Below are 26,153 nucleotides of genomic sequence, written 5' to 3' on the forward strand. Positions count from 1 at the left end.
TCCTTTAAAGACTGACCTTCCCTGGTATACTTAAGGTAAAATTTGAGGAACTAAAATTTGCATCTAGTACTCTAATAATTCATATATTAGAAAATGATGTAGATCTGAAGTATAAGCAAACTTTTAAAGGAACTTTTAAATATTTAGAAGAATAATTTTTCAAGTGTTTTAAGGTACCTATTTCTATGTGATCAATTAGTATGCTGAGTAAAAGTCTTCTTAGTTATTCATTAAAATTGTTATGTATACTTGAAAAAATAAAATTATTTCCAAATATTCCTTAATTTTGACTATTTACTAAGTTAGGTCTTCTAACCTAGCTAGTCTAATCTGGTGAGATTTTCCTATGGATGAAGACATAGAATTACACATATGTATACCTCTATATGTGTGAGTGTATATGAAAAAATTATGAAATGCATATAGAATTTCATAGAAGTAAAAGCATTATCTTAGTAATTACCAATACTAACTTTCTAACACTTCAGGTGGTTTCCATTCATATAAAAGTATATTATAAAATTCTCAAAAACATGATCAATCACAGTTCAAAACTGAAAATAAATCTTGCAACTTTTTTGGAAAATGTGTTTATGAAGCCAGTGATGATAGTCACTAGTTAGAATTCACTAATATACTTTAAAAAAACCAGCGCTTTGTAAATATCCATGTGAATAAACACGAATGAGAATTAGACCTGAAAGTTCAATAAAACCAGTCATGCCATAGATTCTTATTTTTATTTATTTTTTTACATTTTTTGTAAGACAATGGGGTTAAGTGGCTTGCTCAAGGCCACACAGCTAGATAATTATGAAGTGTCTAAGGTCGGATTTGAACTCAGGTCCTCCTGACTCCAGGGCCGGTGCTCTATCCACTGCACCACCTAACCACCCTCATGTCATAGATTCTTATGTAACAATGGGATATAATGAAAGTCACATTTTAGAAAGATTGATTTTGTATCAATCTATAAAATGTCTTTGAACAGGTGGTGAGATTAGAGACAAGAAAAAGAAATTAAGAGTCTCTTGCAGTACCCATTGTTCTCTACCAATCAATTTCTCTTCTTCAGCCCTTTCAGTTCAATTTCTTTGCTATGTCTGATAATCTCTCATTCTTAACATTTGTATGCAGCTTAATTATTTCTATGAGATAGTCATTTCTTCTTCCATATTAGTAAGTTGGTTTTCTTTGCATTTTAAAATTACAGTACACTTAACATAAATTTAGGATAATCTCATATATATCTGGAAGAAACACTGGGAGTGAGAATTACCCCCACAAGACTCTAAGATTGGACAGGATGGGGATAAGTGATGTCTTTTCAGGGTTAACTCTTGGGTATCTTATCAGTAAGGCCATCCTGATTTTGATCTCCATTTGTCCTTGAAAAGTGGTCAGCTTCAAGAAGCATTTGACAGATCCCAAAGTAGTTGGAGAAGAACTATTCCTCCTTACACCAGCCCTACCTCCCACAAGGGATCCCTTAGATCTGCTCCTTGTAGGGAGATGGAGGTTGGCAGATCTCTTGTGTTTTCTTCTTAGGTCTGTGTTCTAGCATTGGAAGAGAGATAAAGAGCAACCTTGTTTACTCCCACAGGGCTGTGAACCAATGAGCAGAATAAATGAGAAATGAATTTTCAAGAAAATAAAAAACAATACTATTATATCCAAAGTTTTGCATCCAGACCAATAGTCCATAAGGATTTCTTATAATGGTGGAGAATGAAGAATGAGTTGATGAAACTGGAAGTTAAGACTGATTTATGTGGCAAGTCAACCTACTCCAGTTGGAGAATAGGTATAGAAATATGGATGAGCTATGTCTTTTAATTCTTTAAATGTTCCTGGTCCTATCAAAGGACCCCTTATAGGAATACAGTATTTACTTTTATATTTTGGGGATCACATATTTGGGGGCACATAAAGGATTATTAGGCATAGATATATAGAACTTGGAGGCGAAACTCAAGAAAATACAAGGCTTAGAAAACAAGATTTGTTAAGAAAACTAAGACACGTTATTTAGCTATCAAAGGATAACTTTGACAGGGATGGTCTGCAAATCAAGAAGCTCTAGAGGTGCTAAATATAGCTTTTTAAGGTTTACAGTGAGCTTTACAAAAGTTTTCTTATTTAGTCCTCACCACAACCCAGAAAAGTAAGTGCTATTGTTACCCTCATCTTACAGATGAAAAAACTGAGGCAGATAGGTTAAGTGATTTGTCCAGGGTCACACACCTACTTAGACTTATCTAACTCCAAATTCAGAGACTCTGGTCGCTACAAAATTTGCTATTAAGTGTCTACTATGCACTAGGGACAGGGCTAAATCTTGGAGCTCCAAAGACAAAATCCAAGGAGTCTAAAGAAATAATATTTCATTGAGGGGAGAGTATAAATTAATTATATAAAGAGAGGATGATTCTTAGTCTCTGCTGAAGAAAAAGGGGAAGCTAGGTGGTACAGTGGATAGAGCTCTACAGTAGGGAGTTTAAATCTGACTTCAGACACTTAATCAGATCTATGACTCTGAGTAAGTCATTCAACCCTCTTTGCCTCAGTTTCCAGATCTGTAAAATGAGATGGAGAAGGAAATGGAGAACTACTCCAGGATATTTGCCATGAAAACCCCAAATGTGGTCACAGAGTCTGACATGACTAATTGACTAAACAACAACAACAAAAGCTGAGGAAAAAGTAAGCTACTGCCAACCATTGAATTAGGAAATGGAGAATTTTCCACACAGCACTGTAGATCTTGCAAAAAGCTTTTAAAATAGAATGTACAGATGCCCCTTGGGGAGCAGTTTAGGTGTGTACTTTAATTCTATGAGGAAACTATCCACTCACTTTTTTAAAAAAAGTTCCTGATCTCACCACCCCTTCCACCTCACACCACACCCTACCCTCCCAAGTCTGACATTCAAAGTTACATTTGGTCTTCTTGAATGCACTGGCTTTTTAAGAAAACATTTTTTTGAGTCAGAAGAGTGCTGGTAAATGATGTCAACATCAAACATAGAACTAGTCTATGAGTCAACAGCATTTATTAAGTCCCCATTATATGTAGAGCACCATATTAGGTGCTAGGGGTTAGGAAAGAACTAAGATACCAATCCCAGCCCTGAGGGAGTTTGTAATTTAGTTGAGTTGACAGAATACCCAAGCTGTGGAAGCAACTAAGGAACACATTTATAAATATCAACAAGTGCAAATTAATTCTCTGCAAATTGATGAAATGAGTCTCAGAATCACAGAATTTCAGAAATGAAAGATCATCAGAAGTGATCAAGGCCAACCGAACCTGAGTAGGTAAAACCCTACCTTCCACCCTCACACCTATTCCTGACAAAATAGATGAAATGGGGAACTATCTACCCATGCAGCCCATTCTATCTGGGGGCTTATCCAATGACTAGAAAATCCCAAACATTCACTTAATAGAAAAATGAATAAAGAAGTGAATTTTAAAACCTGTTTTGAATAATGAGAAGAATGGAATGGTGGGGATATTTGTGAGGACACTTCAAGTATTATATTCAGGCATTATATAGAAAATGAAATGCAAATTAATTTTGATATAGGAGAGACCTGGCTTGGGGGTACAATGAGATAGTAAGCTATAAAATTTAGGTTGTTTATTGGAACAGAATGTATTTCTCATTTAACTATCACTACATTCATTTAATAGTTTCTTATACTGTATCTTGAGTGTTACGGCAGTCCAGAAAATAAAAGCAAATTCAGAAAAATGATTTGCTATTCATTTTGGACTTAGTCATTTTATTCTTATCTCCAGAACCAGGAATAGTTATCCTGGTCCCATAGTAAAAATGTTGATTGCTTTCATTTTATTAGCTGGGGAATTCCCTACTGTGATCTAAAAAAAAAAACCCCAAAACTGAAAACCTTAGTAGATAAGCACAATTTTTGTTTTATCTGTAACTAAACCACCAGGAGAATTTGCTTTAAAATGTAGATTACTACAAAAAAAATGGCTATTGATGATTTCCATTTTTCTAAATTGTCCTAATTCTAGCAGCATACCTTGTACTTAGTAGATAATTAATGTTTATTGAATTGAAAAGTGTGGATTACACTGATTTCAGAAATTTGGAATGGTCTCTCTTCTCACTGCAAATTTTGCATACTTTAAAGCAGCACAAATCCTCTTTAATAGCCCTGTAAATAAGATCTGAAAAGAAATCTTTCCAACTGGTCATAATTAACTTGACAGCCAAGAGCTATCAGACTGTACATTAGACATTTCTGGACTCAGTTATTTGTGATCCCAGAGCTTTTCATGAGAATTAAAAAAGGAGTAAATACAAAGGATAAATTCAAATGGGTCTTGGATTGATTTTCCAACCTATACCCAGAATGAACTAGTATTAGATAGCCAAACAGTGCTTGCAAGGATTCTTTCTTGACACTCATTGATGGGCAACCCTCTGAAACTTTTGAGGCCCATTCTATTCTTTCTCATGTGCCTTAAGTATTGGAAAATGCTGCTGAAAGAAGTTTATTTCTTAAAGTCTTGGATTGTTAGTTTTTATTTCAGGTCCTCAAAGGATCTTGTAATCCATGCTATTTTCTCCACTTCAATCAAAATTATCTTGGACCCTTTTGATTCTGGACTTAATTAGGAAAAGCAGCAAACTTTTTGATGCAAGATCTTAACATATAAAATCATAACCTTAAGTAGGAAGAGGTTGATTAGGTATGATCTCTTCATAGGAAGGGGAGGATCATGATACCACTGGCATAATGTGTAAAGAAGATGACATTGATCCTGCCTTCAAGTACTATTTGGAAGAGGCTAAAGAAGAATTGAAAGAGTATGATAATAATTACTACCACTTTATATGTGGCTTTAAAATTTACCCTAATAAAACAGAATTGTTTCTTAGCCCTTTCCTGCCTTTTTTCTTTGTTTTTCTTGACTTTAGCATTCACTTTGAAATGAATGGAAAGCCAAAAAGCTTCTGGATAACCAATTTATTAATTGGACTAGTCAAATAATTGATGGTCATTGATTTTACTTAGTGATTAAAGACAAAACCATGGAGATCACTGATTATTTAAATAAATACCTTTAGAAAATTAGGTGCCCCTGACAGGTGAAAACCAACCCTTATTGGTGGACAATTAGGAGGTGGACTGTGGCTTGTTGTGGTTTTCTCCTGTATTAGCTGGATAACTTTAAATTCTAATAGGAGATTGATGTGGGTTGGGGTGGTACAATACTTCAGGGCTGGAATTAACCTAGTTTGGATTCTCTTTATAGTCTAAACAGAAGTAAGATCTCCTAGGCGGGTGAAGTCCTGTTCAAGATAAAGAAACATGAGAATTTGAGCAATCTCCTCTATCTGTAATATTCTTTAGAGACTGCTAACTGATGTGGACTGGTCCCTGTATGAAGAATTTAAAAAGAACAGCCTGGACCTTGATTTGATAATTAGTTATTAATATAATAGGAAAATAATCTCTTCTCAATTTGATAATCATTTATTAAGTACTTCCCTTGCATTAAATCATGAACTTATAAGATAATAGATTTACAGTGGGAAGAAACCCCTTGTGCCGAGGACAATGCCTTAAATATGGTAGAAAAAATAGAATTTAATAAGAAAGTAAAATAAGTATAAGATGCTATATCAGGTTCTAGGAAGGAACTATCCCTTTTGCCTAAGGACATGAGGGAAGGTTTTTAGCAGAGATGACATTTGGGCTGGGTCTTGGAGGATGAGGAAGATTTTGGAAGTTGTCAGGTAATGGGAGGAAAGGAGGCAGGAGAGTTCATTGAGGCATGGACCAGAGCCACAGAATAAGCATACTTTTGTAGCTCTTCTGGAGAGTGCCCAACTTCCTTGTCTCATTAAAATGTTCAGGATGCAGGTACTCTTGAAGTGGTCCATGCATCTTAATCTATCATGAGAGTCCCTGTAGCTTTTACACTGCATTCTTTAGGCCTTTGCCCTATTCAGTCTTAAATATTTTTGGAGTGATGGAGTCTTGGAATTGGAAGGGGCTTTCCCTGTCATATAGTTCAGTCTTCCACTTAGTTCAACCCTGGGTAATGGATATTCTCCTTAAATGGGTAGCATGATGGGGAACGCATTGCTTCAGATAGCATATTCCATTTGTGGACCACTCTTGTTAAAATAATTATATTGAGCAGAAATCAAATTTTTATATTTTTAACACATTAGTCCTGACTTTGCCTTGTGGGCCTAAGAACAAATCTAAATCCTGCACCATAGAGCAATCTTACAAGTTTTTGAAGATAGCTATTTGGTGATAGTTATTTTTTAGCATTTATTTAGTGCTTTAAGATTTTCAAAATGCTATATACCAATTATCTCATTTGGTCTTCAGAGCTAACCAGTGAGTTTAGATGATATTATTATCATTATTATTATGCTAATTTTACAGATTAGGAAAGTTAAGTCACTAACCTAAAGTCGCACCTCTAGCTATGTTTCTGTGGTAGGATTTGAACTCAGGTCTTTAAGTTCAAACTATTTGTTTCCCTCCTCCATGAAGATATGGTTACTGATCCAGAGCCAAATATCCTGGAGGATGAAGGCAAGTGGGCATTAGGAAGCATTGCTAACAATAAGGTTAATGAAGGTGACAGAATTCCAACTGAGCTATTTTAAATCCTAAAAGATGATGCTGTTAAAGTGCCAGCAAATTTGGAAAACACAATAGTGGCTACTAGATTGGAAAAGATCATTTCATGTCCCAGTCCTAATGAAGGGCAATGCCTAAAAAAAGTTCAAATTATTGAACAATTGTACTCATTTCACATGCCAAATGTTATGCTTAAGAGCTAGGATTCAAGAATATGTGAAAAAAGACTTAAGCAGAAAAACAGGTTAGTTTTTGAGGAGGAAGAAGAACTAGAGACCAAATTGCCAACATTCTCTAGATTATGGAGAAAGCAAGAAAGTTCCAGAAAAATATCTACTTCTGTTTCTTTGACTACCCTAAAGCCTTTGACTGTCTAGATTACAACCAAATGTGTCAAGTTCTCTAAGAGGTAGAAGTATCAGATCATATTACTTGTCTCCTGGGGAACCTGTATGTTAGCTAAGAAGCTAAGTACATGGAATAACTGATTAGTTTAAGATTAGAAAATGAGTAAGCAAGGTTGTATATTGTCACCTTATTCATTTAACTTAAATACAGAATATATCATACAAAATTCTAGGTTGAATGAATCAAAAGCCGGAGGAAAATCAGTAATCTTGGTATGCAGATAATACCACTCTGAAGGCACAAAGCAAAGAAGAATTAAGAAACCTCTTGACTGAATGTGAAAGGAGGAAAGTATAAAAACTGGCTTGAAACTTAGCATTAAAAAAAACTAAAATAAAATCTTGGCAACTGCTCCCATCACTTCCTGGCAAATAGAGGGAGAAGAAATGGAAATAGTAACCAATTTTATATTCTTGGGCTTAAAGATACTGCAGATGGTGACTGAAACCATGAAATTAAAAGATGCTTGCTCTTGGAAGGAAAACTATGGCAAATCTGGATGGCATAATAAAAAACAGAGACATTCCTTTGCCAACAAAGTTCCATGTAGTCAGTTATGGTTCTTCTAGTAGTAATGTATGACTGAGAGTTAGACAGTATGGAAAGCTGAGTAACACAGACTAGCTGCTTTCCAATTATGGTGCTGGAGAATATTTTTGAGAGTCTGTTGTATAGTAAGAAGATCAAATCAGTCAATAATTAAAAGAAATTGATTCAGGCTATTCAACTGTAGTTTCCAGAATCTATCTCATAAAACCAAATTGTAGTTTTAGGGCTTCTATCCATAGACATAATTTGTATTTTTGTTTTATTCTTTTCCTCTGGCAGCATCCTTTACAAAGTAATTTTTTCAGATATGTAAATTAAGGTTAAGCCACTTTCACAACTTAGAATGAATTAATTGTAATCAGATCAGCACCTAATTGAATCACACCAAGATTGGACATTTTGATTGAATCTAGAATAAGAGTGGTAACCTTTTGGAATAAAAGCAGGTAGGTCTGGGTAGAGAGGGGAAACTTTGGTCAACCTGAGGGTACTAGGTATCAATTCAGTTCTACAAGCATTTAATAATTGGTTGCAAGGCACTGGAGATTCAAAGGCAAAAAGAAAATGAGTGATGGTTCCTGCTCTAAGTGAGCTAATTTTCTTCTGAATCGAGAGAAGTTGGACAAGGAAGAAAGAAAAGACAGTAAACACTCAAGTGACTTCGTAATTTTGACTTATCCTTGCTAGTAAACATTGATGAATATCACTACTAAAGGTTTCTTATTGCCTAAGTTAAATTGCCTGTACTAGTTTCTACTTAAATTCATTTCATTTTCCCTTGTCTTCCCCAGATTCTCCAGTTTAATCTTATATCATTTCCCTGGTAGGAGAGAGAGGAAAAAGATATATGTGAATATGTTCCTTTCATTCACTCTTAGAATTCCCCACCATCACCACCATTCTGCAGTTCATTATTCTTGACTTTTTGAGGTCCTCCCCCAGAACCCAGGGCGAGTAACTCAGTCCGGTATTTTTTCATTGCCCTATTCTCACAACTTCCTTGAAATTCAACTGTGACATTTACGGTACGTGGAATTTGAAAGTTAATAGTAACTTTTACCCCTAGATAACTTTTCTGGTTAATAAAGTCAGCTAGCTAGCAATCCTGTGTAAAGTACTGAAGAGAGAGGCCAAAACTATTCTATGTCAAGGTGCTCATGATAGAAGAGAAAGCATCCAATATACAAACAAAATGGAGCTAATCAACAGAAGAGAAAGGGAATAAGTATTAAGCTTTTCTTAAGAAACTGGTACCATACTAATATTTTACAAATATTATCTCATCTGATCCTCACAACAACTCTGGGGTGAGGAGGGGAAGTTGCTTTAATATGTCTCATTTTTCATTTGAGGAAATTAAGGCAGATGGAGGTTAGGTGACTTCTCCAGAGTCACACAACCAGTAAACATCTGAGGCCAATTTTCTTTTCAGGTGTTCTTGATGAAAGAGACCTGGTACTTTATTCACCAAAACATCTAACTACCTTGAAAAAAAATTTATAAAGCATTAAATCATGTGATTAAGAAGTACTTCTAAAAAAATAAAGACAGTTTGAAGTAATAGAACAGTTAAATACTAGCATTGTGTGATATAAAAATGAACCTATACAGATGCAAGTCTCTCCAGAAATTTAAAAAAGTGGTAATCATGGAATGCCATGACATTTATTTTTATTTCTTGCAATGAATGTTTGTGGATAAATGCTAATAGAAGCAAAAGATGCTGAGATTTGCAGCTTTGAGGATTTATGAGAGCCCTTATTGCTGGTCAGTTTTTACAGGGAGAGGCATGTTTGATTAATGTAGGTATTAAGAGGCTGCAAACCTGTCAGGGTTTATGTGAAAAATTTGTTGCTTATGCCCACTGTTTTCTGTTAGGGTTTCTGCATAGTGTCAGCATTCATTATCCTTAAGTGATTTTAAAAAAGCATTACTCCACAAAGTCACTACTATTCAAAAACAAAACAAAAAATGCCTTTTGCTTAAGTTTTCCTTAAGAGATGAGCTAATACTCCTGCCTCTTCTATTGAGTACTTTCATTCTTTGGAACCAGCATAGACAGCTCCTATTAAGCTTCTTTGTCATCAAAGAGACTCAGAAATGAACTTGTATATGAAGCAATATGACTCTCTAATTGAGAAGGCATCTGTTAATGGAAATATTGAACTGTGACAAATGGAGAATTAACTAATGGATTCTGGAAACTAGAGAGAGTACAGAGTAAAGAGAGAGAGTACAGAAATTATCAGAATTCCCTTTTAGAAGTCCTTTATGTTATTTATTGACTAAAACTGGAAGTTTAAAGAGTTATTAAATGCTGCAAAATGCTCTAACATGTAGGATTCCCAACCTTAGGAGAAATGTAATCATCCAATGAAAGGATCTGTTGCAAGAACTTTCAGGGTCCTTGTTAGATGATGCAAAAATAAGCCAGCACAGATCACATCACTCAAAAGTGTGATATATTCCATCAGTATGTGATAGATATGTGGGTCTTGGAACTCCACATATGACATATATATTTAGGTAGAAACAGCTAATCATGTAAGCAGCTTTACAAAATGTACAAGTTCATTTTAGCAAAAAAAGACTGCTTAAGTTATTAAAAAGAAAAAACAAACACATTCTTTGATATAACCATTTTCATTGGACCATTGGATATAGTATCTTTGTCAGTTAATCAACATTTGTTAAGCTCCTTCTATGTGCCTTTTAAGATAGAATAAAGAGAAGTGATTGCTTTCTTGGGAAATATTCTATGTCCTCTGAGCTTTTTTGTAACTATAAATCGATTGGGGGAAGGGTAGTACTGAAGGAGATTCTTTTCATAACTAATACAGGCCAAAATGGAATCCATTATGTTCTCCTAAAAAAAATCCAGTTTCAACAGGACATAGCATCTCTACTGCAAAGTAGATATGAAGCTTCTTGATCCATTTTCACCTTTGACAGATTGAAGCAGGTAGGTGCTATAGTAGAAAGGACCCTGGGCTTGGAGTTTAAAGATTTAGGTTCAAGTTCTTGTTCTGATACCTTCTAACTACGCAATCTTGGGTACATCACAAAGTCTTAGGCTCATTTGTCACATCTCTCAAATGGAAAGCACTTAATTATGAAACTATGAGCTCTTACCTCCAGGCCCAGAGTTGAGGGTTTGTCCAAAATTCCTAAATCCTTAAGGTTAGGTAAATTCCAAGGGTTACTACTGTCTTTACTCAATTACTCTAAAACTTATATAATGCCAGAAGGACAGCATTCCTTTCTACCTCTTGAAAAGCAACTTTTTTACTTAGATTTGCACCAGGATCAGAGATTTTAAAACTAGTGAGTATCTTAACCCTTCCTCTTTCCCCCATCTTAAAGATGGGAAAACTGAGGCTTTGAAGGTTAATTTCTTTTTTCCAAGACCACATATAACAAGTGCCAGAGTTATTTGAAACCATCCTCCACTCCAAAGTCAGCCCTCTCTATCATTTCATATTGTTTGCTGTTTGTCTCACTGTCATCAGCCAGGGTCCTGTCACTCCTCTGTCTCACCCTCCTCCCCTACCCCTTTATCTTTGAAGACTAGGACAGAAATAGATTTTAAGGACTTAGAAAACAAAAAAAGGGAAGGAGGTACCAGGAAAAAATGACAAAATTTATAAATTATAAATACCTATTGAAATACCAAGTACAAAGTCCAGGGAATCTTACTTGAAGATCCTTTCCCATCTGACTTATAAATATCGAATACAAGTTTAGTTGGCTAAAAAAATATGTTGAATTGAAAATCTAGGAGTCTGGACTGCTTCCACTCCAACTCTCCATTCCCAGATTTATTGAGCCTTAACTGGTTGCCACCCCCACAAGAGTACTTGTGATATCCCTAGCACAAGTGGGTGGTTTTTTTATTAATTTGTTTAAGGGATGAACTTGCAGTAGTTATGACTTTGTACAATTAACCAAGTTCTTTCTCTTCCTCCAGAATGGCAACTACATCATTGACCATTCTTTCCCAAGCCCTAGAAATATTCGTAAAGGCTGTGTGGTGTAGTATAAAGAGAACCAGATTTGGATTTATGGGTCAGGATTCAAACCGGAGCTCTATTGTTTACTACCTGTGGTGACTGTGGGCTTCAGTTTCCCCATTCATATGAGGAAGGGGGATTTGGACTAGCTGAGCCTTCTCTAAATATCTCTGCTTTCATATCAATAATACACTTTAACTCTATAATTATCTAAAGCACTAGAATTCCTCCTTTATCTCTTCCCTCTCATCCCTAATAACAAATGCCTAGTAACAATATTCATTTCTTCATTCTACTTATAAAACTCAGAGTGGATGAATGAAAAATTGAAAAACATTAATACTTAAAAATGTTCAATACACTGTGGTTTGTTTTGGGGGATACAAACAGAAAATCAAGACAATCTCTGCTGTGAATATACATATGTATACATACAGATAGATATTGTCTACCAGAAAGTGAGTTCCTTGATATTAGAAACTGTAAGTAGGTATGATCATGATTCTATCACTGGGATAGTTGGAATAAAATATCCAATTTTTATGCTGAAAAATAACTCCGCTTAAGTATTATATATATATATATATATATAGGAAAATATCTCTAGCATTATTTTTTCTTATATTTCATGGAACACCAAGATTTTGTGTCACAAATTGGGGAACAACAATCCAAGTTTGAACACCTCACCCTACTCTTTATTTTACAGATAAGGAAACCATAGTCCTAGAGAAATGAAAGGAGATAGAGCTGAATTGGGGCTAGAACATAATGTACCTTCATACCATAGACCCATTGGGGAGTCTGATAAAGGTCATCAATTTCTGCCCAGAATAATAATTATAAATGCATAAAATAAAATGCACAGGATTGCAAAAATAACCAATTTAATGAACTATAGTCATCAAAATCTTTATTTTTTTAAAAAATTGTTCACAGGCCTTAAGTTAAGAATGCTTTTAATTTGTATTCCAACAGATATAGAACACTAAAACAAAGGAGTGTATTTGTTGTGTTGGAATGTAAGACATTAATAGGATTATTTTAATAATAAGATATTTTTTGTATTCGTCAACTCTGCCTATTTGTTAGGATTACCCTCTATATGACTATTTAAAAAAAAAGAGAGAGAAGACCCTGAAAATGGTATCCATGATTTTTTAGTACAAAATGGATATCTAAGTAGTCCACTTATTAGAAATATCCTTCATTTAGTGTTATGGCTATAGAGACTTAAAAATCATAAATTGGAAAATTGGAAAGAGCCTTTAGAGTCATCTCATTCAAGGTTTACCAGAACAGTAGCCTGCTTTCCAGATAAACCAACAAGTAAATGGTTATCAAGTCTTTCTATTGGAAAAGACATAATTCTTTCATTTTATTAGTTTCAGCTCATTGTTTTAGACTGTCAAAAATCTCTTTTTAATGTTTAATATGTACTTACTGAAAGTGGGCTTCTGTCTTTTTTAGTTTATATTCTAATATTGTTGTGATCAGGGCAGAGATCAGTCTATTGCTTTCTTAGTTTATCAATAATAAGGCAGTCTAATATTACATTAGCATTTTTGGTTATCACTTCACACTATTGACTCCCATTGAATTTATGGTTCACCTAAGACCCCCAAGTTCTTTTCAGATGATCTATTGTCTACTCCGTACCTACCTTTTTAATAGTTTTTTTCTAGATTTTTGGAAACTAAACATACTACTTTATATATATATATGTATATATACATATATATATATATATATATATATATATATATATATATATATATATATATACACACATTATATATGTGGCTATTAAATTTAATCTTAGATCTCGCCTGTCAAGAAAATTTTTGATTTTTTTCTATAATGTCAAGAAACATTAAGCACCTTTTACATATTAGGTACTAAGTGTGAGGGATACAAAAAAGTCATAAAGCAGTCTTTATCTTAGAGAAGTTTGCAATCTAATTAGGTAGATGGCATGCAAATTAGATTTCCTATAGAGGGTGAGATTTTAGTGGGAGTTTTTAAAGCATACCCTTTTAAAACACATGAGAAAAGGCTTTACTTTCAGTCTGGTAACCAATCCTATATTACTTAATCAATTTCATCTCCCTTCATTATATCTCTGCCCTAATCGTAATGGCATCCCATTTTTTTCTTTGTTTTCTTTTCATTTTTTCCCCAATTACATGTATTGAAGTTTTCAACATTAAATTTTTAAAAAAATTAAATTTATTTATTTTTGAATTTTACAATTTCCTCCCAATCTTTCTTCCTCCCCACACCCCCCCCACAGAAGAGAGTCTATTAGTCTTTACATTGTTTCCATGCTATACTTGATCTAAATTGAATGTGTTGAGAGAGAAATCATATTCTTAAGGAAAAAATAAAATATGAGATAATTATATAATAATAATAATACAAAATTACATAAGATAATTTTTTAAATTAAAGGTAATAGTCTTGTTCAAAGTCCACAATTCTTTCTCTGGATATAGATGGTATTCTCCATCACCGATACCCCAAAATTGTCCATGATTGTTGCACTGAAGGAATGAGCAAGTCCTTTAAGATTGATCATTAACCCCATGTAGCTGTTGGGATGTACAATGTTCTTCTTGTTCTACTCATCTCACTCAGCATCAGTTCATGCAAATTCTTCCAGGCTTTTCTGAATTCCCATCCCTCCAGTTTCTAATAGAACAATAGTGTTCTATAACTTACATAAACCACAATTTGTTCAGCCATTCCCCTACTGATGGACATTCACTCAATTTCCAATTCTTTGCCACCACAAACAGAGCTGCTATGAATATTTTTGTACAAGTGATGTTTTTACCCATTTTGATCATCTCTTCAGGGTATAGAGTCAGTGGTGGTATCAAAGGATATGCACATTTTTATTGCCCTTTGGGCGCAATTCCAAATTGCTCTTCAGAAAGGTTAGACGAGTTCACAGCTCCAGGAACAATGTATTAGTGTCCCAGATTTCCCATATCCCTTCCAACATTGATCATTGTTTTTTCTGGTCATATTGGTCAGTCTGAGAGGTATGAGGTGGTACCTCAGAGGTGCTTTAATTTGCATTTAAATCATTAATGATTTAGAGCAATTTTTCATGACTGGATTGCTTTGATTTCCTCATCTGTAAATTGCCTCAGCATATCCTTTGACCATTTATCAATTGGAGAATGGCTTGTTTTTTTTTAATAAATTTGACTCAGTTCTCTATATATTTTAGAAATGTGTACTTTGTCAGAAATACTTTGTCAGAAACACTAGTTGTGAAGATTGTCTCCCAATTTATTGTATTTCTTTTGATCTTGGTTACATTGGTTTTTGTCTGTGCAAAAGCTTTTTAATTTAATGTAATCAAAATTATCTAATTTTTTTTTGCAAGGCAAACGGGGTTACGTGGCTTGCCCAAGGCCACACAGCTAGGTAATTATTAAGTGTCTGAGACCGGATTTGAACCCAGGTACTCCTGACTCCAGGGCCGGTGCTTTATCTACTATGCCACCTAGCTGCTCCTCTAGTTTGTTTTTAATGATGTTCTCCATCTCTTCCTTGGTCATAAATGGCTTCACTTTCCATAGATCTCACAGGTAAACTATTTCTTGATCTCGTAGTTTGCTGATAATATTGTAGTCTATGTCTAAATCGTGTATCCATTTTATTCTTATCTTGGTATAGGGTGTGTGGTGTAGTCTAATCCAAGTTTCTGCTATAATAACTTCCCATTTTTTCCAGTACTTTTATCTAAGAGTTTTTATCCCTAAAACTGGATTCTTAGAGTTTATCAAATAGCGGATTACCATAATCATTTCCTGCTATTGCACCTAGTCTATTCTGCTGATACAACTCTTTCTTAGCCAGTACTAGACAGTTTTGAAAACTGATGCTTTATAATATAATTTTAGATCTGGTAGGGTTAAGCCACCTTCTTTTTGTACTTTTTTTCAATAAATTCCTGGAAATTCTTGACTTTTTTATTTCTCCATAAGAATTTACTTAACATTTTTTCCTAACTGATATTTGGAATTTGATAGGGCACTAGATGCATAGTTTAATTTAGGTAGAATTGTCATTTTTCTTATATTAGCTCAGGCTATCCCAGTTATTTAAAATCTGATTTTATTCATGTGAGAAGTGTTTTGCAATTGTTTTCTTAACGTTTCTGAATCTGTCTTGGCAGGTAGACTTCCAAATATTTTATATTGCCTGAAATTACTTTGGGATTTCTCTTTCTAGCTTTTTCTGCTGCATCTTGCTAGTCATATATAGAAATGTTAAAGATTTATGAGAGTTTATTTATGTCCTGCAACTTTGCTAAAGTTGCTGTTCCTAGTCATTTTTTTAGATGATTTTTTGGGATTCTCTAGGTATACCATCATGTCATCTGCAAAGAGTGAGTGTTTTGTTTCTTTCTTCCCAACTCTAATTTCTTCAATTTCTTTTTCTTCTCTTATTGCTGAGGCTAACATTTCTAACACAATATTGAATAGTAGTGGTGATAATGGGCATGCTTGTTTCCACCCCTGATCTTATTGGGATGCCTCTAGCTTATCCCCATTGCATATAATGCTTGTTGATGGTTTCAGATAGATACTACTTATTAGTCTAAGGAACAATCCATTTATTCCTACACTCTCTAGTGTTTTGAGTAGGAATGGGTGCTGTATTTTGTCAAAGGCTTTTTTCATCATCTATTGATATAATATGATTTCTGATAGGTTTGTTATTGATATAGCTAATTATACTAACACTTTTCCTAATATTGTACCAAACCTGCATTCTTGGGATAAATCCTACTTGGTCATAGTGTATTATCCTAGTGAAAATTTGCTATAATCATTTTTCTGAGATTTTATGATTTTTGCATCTATATTTATCAGGGAGATAGGTCTATAATTTTCTCTCTTTTTGGCTCTTCCTGGTTTAGGTATCAGCACCATATTGGTGTCAGAGAAAGAGTTAGGCAGAGTTCTGTCTTCACCTATTTTTCAAAAGAGTTTATATAGAATTGGAACCAATTGTTCCTTAAATGTTTGATAGAATTCACTTGTGAATCCATCTGGACCTGAATATTTTTTCTTAGGGAGTTCAATAATGGCTTGTTGAATTTTTTTTCCCGAGATAGGGTTATTTAGGTATTTAATTTCCTCTTCATTTAATCTGGAAAACTTACCTTTTTGTAAATATTCATCTATTTCACTTAGATTGTCAAATTTATTGGCATACAGTTGAGCAAAATAATTCCAAATTATTACTTTAATTTCTTCATTGATGGTGAGTTCACCTTTTTTATTTTTGATACTTGCAATTTGGTTTTCTTCTTTTTTAATCAAATTAACCAGAGGTTTATCGATTTTATTTTTTTTCATAAAATCAACTCTTGGTTTTATTTATTAGTTGAATAGTTTTCTTGCTTTCAATTTTATTAATTTCTCCTTTAATTTTTAGAATTTCTAATTTGATGTTTAATTGGGGGTTTTTAATTTGTTCTTTCTCTAAATTTTTTACATGTTAGTTCATTGATTTCCTCTTTCTCTAATTCATGTAAGCATTTAACAATATAATATATCCCCTGACAACTGCCTTGCCTGTATCCCATAAGTTTTGGTATGTTGTTTCATTTTTCATCTAGGATGAAATCATGAATTCTTTCTATAATTTGTTGTTTGATCCACTCATTCTTTAAAATGAGGTTATTTAGTTTCCAATTAATTTTAGGTCTATCTCTACCCATTATTGCATGTGATTTTTATTGCATTATGATCTGAGAAGGATATCACTATTTCTGCATTTCTACATTTGATTATTAGGTTTCTATGCCCTAGTACATTGTCAATTTTGTTTAAGTGCCATGTACTGCAGGAAAAAAGTATATTCCTTTCTACCCCCATTCAATTTTCTCCAAAAGTCTAATTATCATGCCTAGGTTTTCTAACAATTTATTTACCTCCTTAACTTCCTTCTTGTTTATTTTATGGTTAGATTTATCTAAATTTGAGAGCTGGAGGATGAGGTGTCCTGCCAGTAGAGTTTTGCTGTCTATATCTTCCTGTAACTCATTCAACTTCTCCTCTAAGAATTTGGATGCTATCCCATTTGGTGCATACATATTTAGTATTGAAATTGCTTCATTGTCTCTGGTACCTTTTAGGAGGCCATAGTTTCCTTCCTTATCTCTTTTAATGAGATCTATTTTTTGCAGCTGTTGTCTGAGATAAGGATTCAACATTCATTTTCTGATGTTCTACATTTTGAGTTCTACATTTTCCTTGTTCCTTTCCCTCCCATTTTCCCATGAAAGTGACTAATCTAATTATACATTTATAATCATATGAAGCATATTTCCACATTAATCATGTGGTGAAAGTAGAATTAGAAAAGGGAAAATAATGAGATAAAAAATAAAACAAATTTTAAAAACTGAAAATAGTATGCTTTGATCTGCATTCAGACTCCATAATCCTTTTCTTAGGATGTGTATGACATCTTCCATCACAAGTTCTTTAGAATTATCCTTGATCACTGAACTACTTAAAGGAGCTGAGTCTATCATAGTTGATTCTTACACAATGATGTTGTTAATATATACAGTGTTTTCCTGGTTCTGCTCACTTCACCTAGTCTTTCCAGGTTTTTCTGAAATTTAATTGGCTCAGAAATCTATACCACTCTGTAGTCAATTAGTCTTGTTTGACTCTTCATAATTTTCTTGGCAGAGATACTGCCGTGATTTGCCATTGTGTTCTCCAGCTGAAAAGATTGAGGTAAATAGGGTAAAGTAACTTGCCAGGGTCACCAGCTAGTAAGTGTCTAAGGTCGGATTTGAATTCAGGTCTTCCTAACTCAGGAATCTGCCTTTTATCCATTGCGACACTTAGCTGCCCCTATTTTCTACACCAGTAGTCCTCAGTGTTCAGGGATCCTTAAAGCTTTCTGAGATCCTTTCAGGGTTTTGCAATGTTGAAACTCTTTTTTATAATGTTTTATTTCTAATACAATTAACTTGAAAGATAACCCACATAAACAAAAGCTCTTTGGGATCCTCAATAATTTTTCAGTGTGTTCAGGGGTGCTGAATCCAAAAAGTCTGAAAATATCCATTTTATACTTTCATTGTATCCTCTTTTCTTTATACCGTTAAGAATCTTCCTGAAAAATCTTTCCCTTTTTTAAATGCAGTTTTTTGTTATCCCTTTAGCACTTAGTTCAAGACCCACTTCTCCAGGAATGCCTGACTCCCACTATGTTATCCCAATCTTTCCTTTAACTTTCTTTCTCCTGTACCTTTGTACAGCTCTATACTTAGTGTGTGTTACCTTGAAATTATTTTCCAGCATCCTATTGCTACAAGTTGACTGCAAGAACAATTACTCCATATACTCAATGCAACATACATGCAATGTCTATTGAGTGACTGTTAAAGCTGATAGGAGCTAAAAACTTGTGGACAAAAGGGCATGGTAAAAACTTCAAATGAATTCTATTTCCAAAAGAATGAAGTATCTTAAAAACTCCTGTTAAATGAAAAGATTACCAAAAGCTCTTACAATGTGTCCTGAAATTACTTAAAAGAGAAACATTGTTTGATGCCACTGTGTAATAGGTTATAGAGCAAAAGGAACTAGGAAACACATCCTTCCAATATCATGTACCATGGCTGTTTTAGTTTCTTGTTTAATTAGAAGTGAGAAGAATAAATTGACAAGCAGAATTATTGACACTATGACTCAAGTCTTTTTAGTATTTCTAAAAATATTCTAAAGTTTAGGGTTTCCAAAAAAGCTAGAATGTATGCCACTATTTTCAAATCCGGAAACTTTTGGTTTGATATTATTGGAATCTGAAATAGTAAATGTAGAGTATTGTGATGATGATGATGTAGGTATTCACAAAATAGCATGTAGAAATTGAAAAGAGAAATAGGCAGGTGGCAAAAATGACCTTCACAATGAGTCTTGGGGCTGCCAGTAATGCATTCTACATCTATTTGCTATTTTGATCTTATGACATGTGCTGTTTATGTTTAGAGAAATGTTTTATAAATAGCATTAAAAAAGCTTATAACTTCATGTTTCAAGCATGATAGCTTTAGAACTAGAAAACATAAGCCAAACTAGGTCAGATAGTTCAAATGCTGCAAGGTGTTACTCTCTGAACTCTTTGAATTGGAAGGGTATTTGGGGAATCATAGGATAATTGATTGAACTACAGGAGCTTGAGTGGTTCTCCTGAGCCAGATTAAAATGTAATTTGGAAATATTTAATGAAATAAATTTGATGAACTTTAATGAAATAAATTAAAATACAGTAAACCATAGGTAATGTGTAATGTAATGTAACGTGATTTTTTTTAAGTCAATAGCTATTTATTTGGGATCCTTATGTATTTCTACTTCAGTTTGACACTACTCATCTTGTTCAATCTTCTCATTTTACAGCCTAGTTGAGTTGATCACTTGCCAAATATTACAAAAAAAGTTAGCATTTGACCCAGGTTTTCTGACTACAAATCCAGCCTTGTATAGAACCTGTGTTATTTTGAATTGAGATCTGGCTAGATTGACAATGCTTTTTTTTATTATATCATATAGAAGAATAATATCTAGAAATAACTCTTGTCTTTCCCCTTTTATGTCCTAATTAGTATTTTTATTCTTGATGATGTTAATAAGCTTGATGTAAATCTCAGTGCACCCAAATTCCTTGAGTTTGAAGATGTTTAAACTTTAGGCCAAATATTTCACTCAGTCTCATTACCAGCCCTAAAAACCATGGTCTTTGTCAGGGCTAGACAGTAAACAGCTACAGTAGTAGTTCTCCAAACCGCAATTAATAGTACTGAATGTCAGATTGCAAACCTGCCTCTTGATCCCTTAAATACCTCACAGAGAACAGCTGTAGCAGCTGCACCTAGAGCTGTGTGACTAAAAAAAGACTTTGTGTTTAACTTCTTTGGCCAGTTTTTACATGTGTTTATAAGGAGATACCTGATGGATTGATTGCAAAATGGATTGTGACCTGTATCTGAGTGTCAGGTTGTCCAGAAACTGTTGTAAAACTTGTTTAAAATTACTTCAATAACTTCATACTTATCTAAGAATGAAAAACAGACTCTTCAATCAGAATACTGATTGCAAAACAATAAAGCTGAGGTTCATTGTAAAGATATGAGCTAAAGTAATGGTAGTTAAAGCCCTCAAGTGTTGATCCATTCTTGACAACTCTGCATTTATGAGTTTTTTGTTTTATTTTAGCCATGCCCTTCAGGGTCCCGAGATTTTCGAGAAAAACAGTGTGCAGATTTTGACAATATGCCTTTCCGGGGAAAATATTATAACTGGAAGCCCTACACTGGAGGTAATGTATAAGTAGTGGAGCCTGCAGCATGCTTGAGATCTTCATATACAAGTAAAAAGAATCATGTTCTTCAGTCCCAGTCATTTTAGTTGTATCCAACTCTTTGAGAGCCTAATTGGAATTTTCTTGGCAAAGATACTGGAATAGTTTGCCATTTTCTTCTCTAGTTCATTTTAAAAATGAATATAATGAGATAAAGCTGGTAAGTAGTTGAAGTCACATTTGAACTCATTTCTTCCTCTAGATCTTTTTCTTTCCACTGAACCACCTATTTGCCATTTGATTGAAGATCATTCTGTTTATTTAACCTAACATTCCTAGAGAGTTAAAACTGAAACTGCTGCTTAATCACTTGATCCTTAAAGGCTAAGTTGTGCAGTGGATGGAACAATGGCCCTAGAGCAAGGAAGATGAGTTCAAATCCAGCCTCAGCTGTTCTTTCCTTTGCAAGTCACTTAACCTTTATCTGCTTTAATTTTCTCATTTGAAAAATGAGTAGAATAATAGAATTTAACCTCACTAGGTTGTTAGGAAGATCAAATGAAATAATATTTGTAAAAGGCACATGGTAGGTGCTATTTAATACTTATTACTTGCTCTTATTCCCTCTAGCAAACATAAGTACCAAATGTTTGGGCACACATTCAATATTAATAATGATGATAATAACTGACATTTATATAGGGCTTTAGGGTTTGCAAAGTGCTTTACATAGATTATATCATTTATGCCTCACAATCCTATGAGTGTAGGTACTGAGTATATTATTTCCCCCATTTTAAAAATGAGAAAAGGAGGAAACAATCTTAGGTAGAGTGGGATTTGAAACTTGAGTAGCCCCAACTCCAAGTGCAAATCCAGTTCTTTTTGTTGTTTCCTCTGCTATTCTAAGGCTCACATTCATTTTGGTACATTGAAACTAACAAACAAGAAGATAATGGGGAATTTTCCTCCTATCATTACTAAAAGGAGGACAAGAGAGACTGCATAGTTTATGGGTTTTTCCCTTTCCATAGCAACTCAAGGGATTTGTGAAATATGAAAAAGACCTTTTTCTAGCAATATATTATATTTTTAAATCTAACCATGTAAAGGTGAAGCACTATCAGATTCCATACCAAAATAATCAAATGTCAGAAAACATAGAGAATGGGTTAATGGTGCAGAAATTCAGAAAAATGTCTCAGAAATTTAGACAGCTTTTATTTATGAGGGACTTAAGAACCAAAATTAATTGCTTGGCCCATCACCTAAGGAAGGAACCTAGTTAAGCTCTAAGCTCCAAGATGTCTAAGTTAACAGCATGTTAGTGACATTCAGCAAAAAAAATCTGTCTTAGAATCTATTCTTCATAATAATTACACAGCATACATCAAAACTGTGTGAATGGTTTGAAGGACTGAAATTGAAGATAATGAACTCAGGTTCAGATCTTGTAGCAAGATGTTTTTGCTTGCTCTACCAGATTTTAATTATCAGTAAAAATCTTCCTTCCAAAATCTGGTAGTTTTGTAGGAGGACTCCTTAAATCATGTCCATATAGCACTTTTAACTCCATGAAAGAAAGGTACAAATCTAGTCACATGAAATTGAATTTAGATAAAAAGAAGAATCTTATACTTTAATGCCAAAAATCCATTTCTCAAATACAAGATGAAAGGGACATGGCTACATTGTGTTTTTTCTTTTAAAAAAATAGCACAAAAGAGTTTTAGTGGATAATAAAATTTCAAAACAGGTCCATTCAGAAAACTAATGACATTTTTGTTTATATTAATAGGCATAATATTCAGGATATTAAGGAAATGGGACTGATCAAAACACCCCTGGAGTATTATATTCATTTCTAGATCACATCATGTTTTAAGGAGGATGACAAGTTGGAAAGCCTCTAGAAAATGTTCTACCAGCATATTGAGGAGCCTCAGGATTCTTTGCATATGAAGACTGATTGCAGACATGGGGGTTATTTAGCAGGGAAAATATAAGTCTTACAGCCAGGGCAAAATTAGCTGTGTTAAAGCATTTGGAGAGTTACATGAAAGAGAGGGTTAAATTTGTTCAGTTTAGCCCCAGAGGGCAGAATCCAGATCATTGGGTAGAGCATTTGATGTCAAGAAAAACATCTTAATAGTCAGAGCTTTACCAAAGTGGAGTGGGTCACTTAGGGAAGGAGTTGCCACACAATGAGAGTCTTCAGGAAAAGGATGCATAACCATTTATTGGTTATACTGTAGAGGGGAATCTTGCTCAGGTATGGGATGAACTAGATGATCTTGGATTGTATGATTCTATGATTCTCCAGTACTTTGGCACCAATACAACTCTCCATGATTTTTCAGAGATCACAAGTTCAGTAGTCACCTCCACTGGTTTTTTTGATACCCCAGGAGATAGCTTACTCATCAGGGGCACCTAGGTACTCTCTAATTACCAACTTGCTTATCTTGGAATTTGACTCCCTATTGGATATTTGAGTACTGTCCTTTACAAGATTTTTTTCCTACAAGGAAAAAAAACAGAAGCAATTCTACTTTATCTTGGTTGTATGCTCTGATTGTCCTATCTCATCCATAATGGTAGTCCTGACCTTTCTTTGTTCAACAAGTCAGCAAGCATTTTTTAAATGCCTACAAGATACCTGAATCTTTGCTAAGAACTGAGGATACAAAGAAACGCTAAAAACAATCCCTGATCTCAAGAAGCCCCCAGTCTAGAAGGCTATATGAGGAACACAATAATGAGGAAGATCATATCTAACATCTATGCATAGACAAAATATATAAAAGATAAATTGGAAGTAATCTCCCAGGATGGTACTGAGATTAAGGAGAATTGGGAAAGGTAGGGAGGCTAATCAATACATTTTTTTTGTAGTAGTCCAGGTGTGAGATGATGAATGCTGTTTTAACTGAGGGATAGTAATATCAGATGAGAGTGTCAACTTCTTTTCTCTAATATAGAAGCAGCAACCACTTCTAATCCCCATAGTGATGATTCTTATTCATAGTGATAATTTTTATAATAATAATAATAATAATAATTGTTACATATTATAATTACATATTACCATTACAATATAATAATAATGTTACATATAAACAATAGTTTCCTCATATACTGAGTAATGGAGGGAAAGTCCATTCATTGAACCTTGGTCATAAATGTTTATTTATTTGAAATTTAATCCAAATAGAGTTTGGTCTACCATTTCCAAAGACTTTTATCTTTGCCATCTTATGTGTATAGACTTTAGTTATAAAGTGGAACTTCCTGGAATCTTGAGGGGACTTACATTTTAATCTAAATGAATGATACTTTTGAAAAGTAACTATTTTCTATCTTTATTTTTTTAAATAAGGACTTATATTTAGTTTAAGAAAGAATCATTAAGCATGTGCTATATGTAAAGCACTGTGCTAGGTTTTGCTACAAAGAAGCTGTCATCAAAGAGCTTTAAATGCTATCTATCATTTCTCCCATAGTGGAGCCATGGCAGAAAACAGGACAGAGTTTTGCAGCTGTGGTTCCCCTCCTGCAAGAAATTTTCTTTTTTTTCTCCCAGAAGAAGTTATGGTGAAACAGTATTTCCATACTTGATCTCACCAACTCCAATAGCAAGTGACAATATCTTCAGCAGAATTTCCTGTCTAGAAAGTTAATTATCTCATTTTTCCTAGAAACCTTATTTTCATTAGATGCTTTTCTTTTCAACAGGCAGAGTTCTTTTTGACCTATAACTGGCAGCACTTTTGACCTATAACATGCTGAAAACTTCAATTAAAAATTGTTGGGATGTCAAATCTTAGAACTGCTTAGCAGGTCCCTTGGGTTGCATTGGCAGGGAGGATGTTGGCCCAAATTTGGCAAACAAATTAGCAAAGACTGAAAGGAAGTTAAGAAAACTACACATCTGAATATCCATTCAAGAGGTACTATGTGATGCCTCTGGGAATTGCACAATTGACATGGTTGAGACTGAAATGACCCTTTCTTTAGAAGGACTGCTTTATTGATTTCTCCTCTACTTCCTGTGCTTGTCCAGGTGGGGTGAAGCCCTGTGCATTGAATTGCTTGGCTGAAGGTTACAATTTTTACACGGAACGTGCCCCTGCGGTGATAGATGGAACTCAATGCAATGCTGACTCGCTGGATATCTGTATCAATGGAGAATGCAAGGTTGCTCAGATGTTGTATTTCCTTTGTTGAGGTTTTTTTGAGTTGAGGCAGGGAGAAAGAGAGACAGAGAAATGAGAGTTAAATGTGCTACTTTTTTCCCCTTCCCTGCACCCTTAGCATTATTAAAGAAGAGTCCATCTTTAGAGAGAACCAGATATTTACCGTTAAGCCCCCTGGGAGCCATATATCCATATCTGAAGGTAGAATGTGGCTTGTAGATTTAATAAGCCATTCATATTTAACTACTGTGCAAATGGGATTTGTTGGAATGCCCTAGTTATGATGCTATTGTTTTGCCAGAGTTATGAAAATATTTTGGAAGTATAATTTCTGTTATTCTTCTACATTGTTTACAAACAAGATGGCAGAAAAAGAGCTGGTATGGGAAGTACTTCCAGTTCAGCCCTTATTCATATGGTTGCCATATGTTTGCCTTGGGAGAGCATTTGATTCTTCCTCATGCCATAATTCTTTCTCAGAGTTTGAGACTGCTCTCAGGTTCTTTCTCCTCCTCTGCCCCTTTTTGAATGGATTAGAGTGGTTTTCATTTAAAACTTAACCTTTACTGAATTGAGATATTTTATCTTAAGGAATAAGCCCGACTACTTTAGCATTTGTGCAGTTTTTCTAGGATTTGGGTTGAGACCAATTTATTATAAAAAAAGAGTAACAACCTTCATTTACCAAAAGATCAATATGATCAAACTTGATTTTCTGTGCTTTGAAGAAATGTTCAGTTTCTGATTAGGGGATGGGTACAAATGACTATACATAGCTTTCTTGCAAAGGACCCTATTAGACTTAACAGCTGCTAAAATCTTCACTGGTTTTCATTTGATGATACAGTTTCTAATTCATGTTAATGCTCTTGGACTTTTTAATGTGCTTGGCTTCTTAGAAATTGTCATCTCAATTCTGTGACCCTAATTCTTGTGGCCTTCAAGACAGCCACAGATGGTCTAAGGATTTATAGTCACAACTTAAATCCTTGTTTTC

At 34.2% G+C, this 26,153-nt stretch overlaps 1 protein-coding gene across 7 annotated transcripts in view; it reads left to right on the forward strand.

The window, feature by feature from the left end:
- Positions 1-26,153, forward strand: part of ADAMTS6 (ADAM metallopeptidase with thrombospondin type 1 motif 6) — a 336,979-nt gene that overhangs the window by 239,921 nt on the left and 70,905 nt on the right. For all 7 annotated transcript variants that reach the window (XM_074202710.1, XM_074202713.1, XM_074202711.1 and 4 more), the window contains 2 exons: positions 20,876-20,978; positions 25,024-25,157. In XM_074202710.1, the coding sequence (XP_074058811.1) occupies positions 20,876-20,978; positions 25,024-25,157 (237 nt within the window). The remainder of the gene's footprint in view (positions 1-20,875; positions 20,979-25,023; positions 25,158-26,153) is intronic.

Source organism: Macrotis lagotis, chromosome X, assembly GCF_037893015.1.
Source record: "Macrotis lagotis isolate mMagLag1 chromosome X, bilby.v1.9.chrom.fasta, whole genome shotgun sequence".
In the NCBI taxonomy this organism is placed as follows: Eukaryota; Metazoa; Chordata; class Mammalia; order Peramelemorphia; family Peramelidae; genus Macrotis; species Macrotis lagotis.